This window comes from Pogona vitticeps, chromosome ZW-PAR, assembly GCF_051106095.1.
Source record: "Pogona vitticeps strain Pit_001003342236 chromosome ZW-PAR, PviZW2.1, whole genome shotgun sequence".
Classification (NCBI taxonomy): Eukaryota; Metazoa; Chordata; class Lepidosauria; order Squamata; family Agamidae; genus Pogona; species Pogona vitticeps.
In genome coordinates, this window is record NC_135800.1 from 832,644 (window position 1) to 838,647 (window position 6,004).

Consider the following 6,004-nt stretch of genomic DNA (forward strand, 5'->3'; position numbering starts at 1 on the left):
CCACAGAGCAGAGGCTTGGAGGGTGTCCGGGACTACGATCCGGGCAGCCTCCTGACCAGGAGACCTGGAACTCAACGGGGTGCCCCGTCCCTTCCTTCCCCTTTCTGTGTCGGACAGATCCTGATCAGGAACCGGGCCACTGACCTGGACGCCCGGATGCACGACGGGACTACCCCCCTGATCCTGGCGGCTCGTTTGGCGGTGGAAGGCATGCTGGAAGACCTCATCAGTTGCCACGCGGATGTGAACGCTGTCGACGACTCAGGTACTGACGCCTCCCCCGGGAGGGTCCCAGGAAAGGAGGGCAGGCATGGACGTTGGGTTGGGTGGGGAGAGCCGGATGGGCGCCTGACGGACTGCCTGTTGGTCTCACCGTGGGTCTCTCTGTCTCTCTCCTCCCAGGAAAATCTGCCCTCCACTGGGCGGCCGCAGTGAATAACGTCGACGCTGCCCGAGTGTTGCTGAAAAACGGAGCCAACAAGGACATGCAAAACAACAAGGTGAGACTCCCGGGAGGCACCCACTGGGCAGGGATCTCTGGCCCTTGGTTCCCCCCCCCTCTGGATGCCGCTCGGGCGCCGGGGCCGGGCCACGGGCAAGACGGGAACGCTTTTGGCACTGTGTCTTTTCAGGAAGAGACGCCCTTGTTCCTGGCCGCCCGGGAAGGGAGCTACGAGACGGCCAAGGTGCTCCTGGACAACTTCGCCAACCGGGACATCACGGACCACCTGGACCGGCTGCCGCGCGACATCGCCCAGGAGCGCATGCATCACGACATCGTCCGGCTGCTGGACGAGTACAACCTGGTGCGCAGCCCGCCCTTGCACGGGGGCCCGCTGGGGGCGGCCACCCTCTCCCCGCCGCTCTGCTCGCCCGGCGGCTACCTCGGCCACCTCAAGCCAGCCGGGCCGAGCAAGAAGGCCCGCAAGCCGAGCACCAAGGGCCTGTCCTGCCCCGGGAAGGAGACCAAGGAAGCCAAGGCGCGCCGGAAGAAGTCGTCGGAGGGCAAAGGCGGCTGCCTGCTGGACGGGGCCGGCGCCCTCTCCCCAGGGGACTCCCTGGAGTCGCCCCACGGCTACCTGTCGGACGTGGCCTCCCCGCCGCTGATGGCCTCCCCCTTCCAGCCCTCGCCCTCCCTGCCCCTCAACCACCTGCCCGGCATGCCGGACGCCCACCTGGGCCTCGGCCACCTGGGGCTGGCGGGCAAGCCGGAGATGGGCCTCCCGGCCGCCCGGCTGCCGGCCTTCGAGGCGGGGCCCCCGCGCCTCTCCCACTTGCCGACCTCCAGCCCCAGCACCGTCCTGGGGGGCGGTGGCGGCGGTGGCGGGGCGCCCTTGAGCTTCACCATCAGCGGCGGGGGTGGCGGGCCGTGCGACTGGCTGAGCCGGCTGCAGAGCGGGCTGGTGCCCGGCCAGTACCACCCTCTGCGGCACGGCGGGCCGCCGGGAGGGGGACACCCCCAGGGCCAAGCCCTGCCGGCCGGGCTGCTGACCTCGCTGCACAACGGCCTGCCCAACACCGCCCTGTCACAGATGATGGGCTACCAGGCGGTGCCCAACGGCCGCTTGCCGGCCCCCGCCCAGCCCCACCTCCTGCAGCCCCAGCAGCTGCAGCCGCAGCAGCTCCACCCGCCGCCCGGCATGCAGCCGCAGGCGCCGCACCACGGCGGGCCCCCCAACAACAGTGCCCCCCAAGTGGCCCCCAACTTCCTCGGGGGTGAGCTGAACCCGCCCGACCTGCAGCCAGCAAGCGGGGCCGCCCTGGGGGTCCACGGCCTCCTGCCCCAAGACCCCCCGGGGGTGCTGGGGACCTCCTTGCCCCCCGCCCTGGCCCCGGCGATGACCACCGCCCAGTTCCTGACGCCTCCCTCCCAGCACAGCTACTCCTCCCCGATGGACCACACGCCCAGCCACCAGCTGCCGGTCTCCGACCACCCCTTCCTCACCCCGTCCCCGGAGTCGCCCGACCAGTGGTCCAGTTCCTCGCCCCATTCCAACCTCTCCGACTGGTCCGAAGGCATCTCCAGCCCGCCCACCAGCATGGCGTCGCAAATGGGACACATCCCGGAAGCCTTCAAGTAGAGGAGGCATCGTCTCCGAAAAACCTTCCGCCAGCGAGTGGGCAGGGGCGGGGGGGGGATCCCGGGCGGTGTCCTCGCGCAGAGACACTCCGGCGAAACCCGGGATCATTTCCTCGTGCAGAGACGCTCCGGCGAAACTCCGGGTGGTTTTCCTCGTGCAGAGACACTCTGGCGGAACTCTGGGCGTTTTCCTTCGCTCAGAGACGCTCCGGCGAAACTCCGAGAAATTTTCCTCGTGCAGAGACACTCCAGAGGGACTGCAGTACTCTGTGTTTTTTTTTTCTTAAAGAAAAATTATTTTTACATACACGTGCGTGGAAAATACAATGTTCCTTCCCCCCCTCCCTGTGATATTTATTTATGTACTTTTTTTTTTACATGGAAACACTGTTTTTTTTATTTATAAGTTCTGTTAAGAATTCAAACGGGCGCCTCGGCTGCATGCCAAGAAATTTTAAAATGTATGAATAGGTTTGATGCTCTGCTTTTTTTTTTAAAAAAATGATGTTGTTTTCTTGTGTAGAGAAGTTTTCTTCTGTAAAGCTATAAGCAAAGATCCATGATTATGAAAAGAGATGTATTTATTGAACAGGATGATTTCCCCTCCTGCCTGTTTTAAGTCTGGAATGGTGATGGGGAGGGGACAAATTGGCGAAAAACGTTGCCTATTTGACAAAAAAAAGAGAGAGGATAATTTAAGTTGATGATTTTTAAAAGTTGTGCTTTAAAATATTTGTTTGGAATAATGATGGACAGAACCAGGGGAAAATGCTAAGTTTCCATCCATGAATCTTTGTTTAAAAGTTTCAGTATTACGTAGTTTAAACATTTCTCTCTTTTTTGCATGATAGTGCATCTTGGTTTTTTAAAAAAATTTATTTCAAATGCAGTAGGACCCTCGTTATCAGCTGGGGATCGGTTCGAAGCCCTACCCCGTGGATGCTGGAAAATGCAGATAACAGCAAACGCTATTTTAATAGTGAACTCTATCCGTAGTATGATCTGTGCCTCCCTCTAGTGGCCAGTTCTGGTAACTTCCCCTTTAGAAATACGTATTTCTAAGACGCTTCTTTTAATATTTTAAAAGACCGCGGATTAGCGGATACCGATCCCGCCGATCCCGGGGTCCTACTGTACTGCCTACGATCAAAAATCCAGGATCACAGGGTTCTGAGCTACAAAGAAGATCTCAAGATTTCTTCCTGTAAGCCCCTCTCCCTTTTTTCCTCCACTTCCATTGCATTAAAAAAAGCCCCCCAACCTATTTAGCCTGGAGAGGAGCAAAGGGGGTTTCCCTCCGAGACCGCCTTGATTTAGGGTTTTGCAACGATGCTGTTGCAACGATGCTGTGGCCACCCGCACCGTGAGGATGAACGAAATGCCATCTTTAGGACAGAGAAGGGACCCACACGTGGCCCTCCCCTGGGAAATCCTAGCAGCCCCCGGAGGGGAAGGGACCCTCCTCCGAGGGCGCTTGGGTGTGAATTTAGGGGGGGGGACCCCTTCTCATCCGTAGCGTGCCCAACACCTTTGGGGTTTTGCAGCCGGAGCCCGGCAGGCTTCCCCTGATGGTGACACGACGCAACCAGAAACCAATAGGTAAGAGTATGGTTTTGGTTTTAAAATAATAATAATAATATTTTTAAAAGAGAGATCGGGCTCCTTTTCAAGAACGGCACAGTGTTTTTACTGTGGATCCGTGTTCTTTGGCAACTAGGAGAACAGGGCGGAAGGAAGTGGGGGGGGATTTGACTTTTGTAAAATGAATTTGAAAGTATATATATATATAAATAGTATAAGCCTATGGCAAAGCTAAATGTCCTGTCCAGTAGCGGCAAGGGTGGATTTTGTTTAAAAAATCTGAACGGTTTCATCAAATGTCCGTCGCTGGGGCTGGAAAAAAGAGGTTGGATGATGTCTCCGAAGCAACGTAAGGTGCTCCCAGGCGGTCAAGGGAATAGACAGGTTTGTTTCACTGGTAGACAAGAAGGATAATGTTCCCGTTGATTTGCAGCCTAACAAGCTTTAGTGTTGCCTTTGGCATCACCATCATTGAATTTTCAAGGACATACAGTGGGACCCCCTGTGTCCGCGGGAGACCCACCTCAAACACCCCGCGGATGCCAAAAACCGTGGATAAGAGCAAACGCTATAAATGTCATTGGTCTCTGGCTCCCTCTAGGGGCCAGTTCTGGTAATGCCATCTTTATAGATAATCTATTTCTAGGATTTTCCTTCTAAGGTTTTTAATAGTTTCACACCGTGGATCAGCGAATCAGCAGATACTGATCCTGTGGATAAAGGGGTCCTTCTGTACTTCCTAAACTCAAAAAAAATGTGCATCATGTGATGCTGGCCCAGTGTCAGGACTGGTGGGGACACCTTGATGGGCGTCGGGGAGGGAAATGTCTTGAGCACCCACCTCTTTGGGACAGGCGGATATTTTCGAGCGAGTAATTTTTCCTACACCCTCGGGTGTTAAATCTTTTATGTTTTATAAACTAGAATGTAGTTTATCCGCAGGGATTGAGGGGGATGGGGAGAGGAAAGAAAAACACACAACCTTCTGTATTTAAAAAAAAAGTTCATGCAATACTGTAGTTTGCAAAAATGATGTATTTTTTTGGTTAACGGATTTGCAATAAAACGTGCCTGCGGGCACCTAGAATTTTACTAAACGCTGGATGTGGCTTGCCTTTTTTTCCCCCCCCCCTCCACGTGGGGTCTCTTTGGGAAAATAAAAGTGATTTAAGACGGCTAGACACGAGTATCTGGGAGAGAGGAAGCCCGGCTGCACGTTGACGCTTCGTAAACTTGCTTAAGAGTTCTGGCTGGACACCTTGATGAGCTAGATTTCCGGCTGCAGGACCAGAAATCGGGGAATCCAGCTTCCTCGGTGGCTCTCCTGGCAGATGATCCCACCGTGGTTGGCTGGCCTTTGGCAAGCGGCATCAAATCAGGGACTCGGGTGGGGCCTCGAAGGCCATCTAGACCAACCCCCCTGCAGAGTCCTGCCTCGTGGACCAGACCCCAGCTTTCCACTCCCATGGAACTGTGTTTCCCCCCCCCCAGCCCACGAAGAGGGGGAGAGAAAAGGCACACAGCTGCCCCCCCCCCCAAAAAAGGAGCCAAGAGTTGAACTCGCCTCCTAGAAGGGGCCTGCCCCATCTCTCTCTCTGCCCTCCTGCACCACCCTGGGAATCTCTCAGCCACCCTGCACGTGCGTCTTCTGGGCTGTCACATCGGAACCGACTGGTAGCCACCCTAAGGGAGCTTTGCTGGGAAAGGCGGGAGGGCAGCAGGCAAAGAGGACAGCCAGGCAGGAGACCGACTGACTCCCTTAGAGGAAGCCACGGGGTTGAGTTTGCAGGGCAGCGGAGGATGGGACCGTCTGGTTGCATTCTTGGCTCATTCTTGAGGCCGCCATGAATCGGAGGCGACTAGGTGGCTGGGACAGGGCTAAACGGAAGGAGAGATAGTGCCGGAAGATGAGACTCCCAGGGCCAGGGACCTTTTGGAGGTCACTCATTATTGGGGCTGTCATGGTTCGGGGGGGGTGCTTTTGACAGCAGTGTAAGGGACCCCTGCAATCCATGCAGACCAAGCACAAGACCATCAAGCCCAGAATAAACCACAAGAAGCCTTGGGGCACCTGGGGGACAGAGTGGAAGGCCTCAGTGCCCCTTTATGGAGGTGGGCAAAGCTCGGAGCAGTTCCTTTTCCGGACTATAACTCCCAGAATCCCCCTGAGGAATTCTGGGTTTTGGAGTCTTTCCAACGGGGCCGCGGGCGGGGATCGAACCGGCGTCGAACGCTTGACCGCCCAAGCGGAAAGAGGAAGCCGCGGCTGGAACCCGGGAGTTGGCCTCTATGTACCCGTCTATACAAATTTTCCTCAGTCTAGGCAAGGGCGCCCTCGCTCCG

General features: G+C 56.5%; 1 protein-coding gene across 1 annotated transcript in view; it reads left to right on the forward strand.

Moving 5' to 3' along the window:
* Positions 1–2,571, forward strand: part of NOTCH1 (notch receptor 1) — a 51,401-nt gene extending 48,830 nt beyond the window's left edge. The window contains exons 32-34 of the mRNA XM_072984727.2: positions 118–265; positions 403–500; positions 633–2,571. Of these exons, the coding sequence (XP_072840828.2) occupies positions 118–265; positions 403–500; positions 633–2,081 (1,695 nt within the window). The 3' untranslated portion in view covers positions 2,082–2,571. The remainder of the gene's footprint in view (positions 1–117; positions 266–402; positions 501–632) is intronic.
* The last annotated feature ends 3,433 nt before the right edge of the window (positions 2,572–6,004 follow it).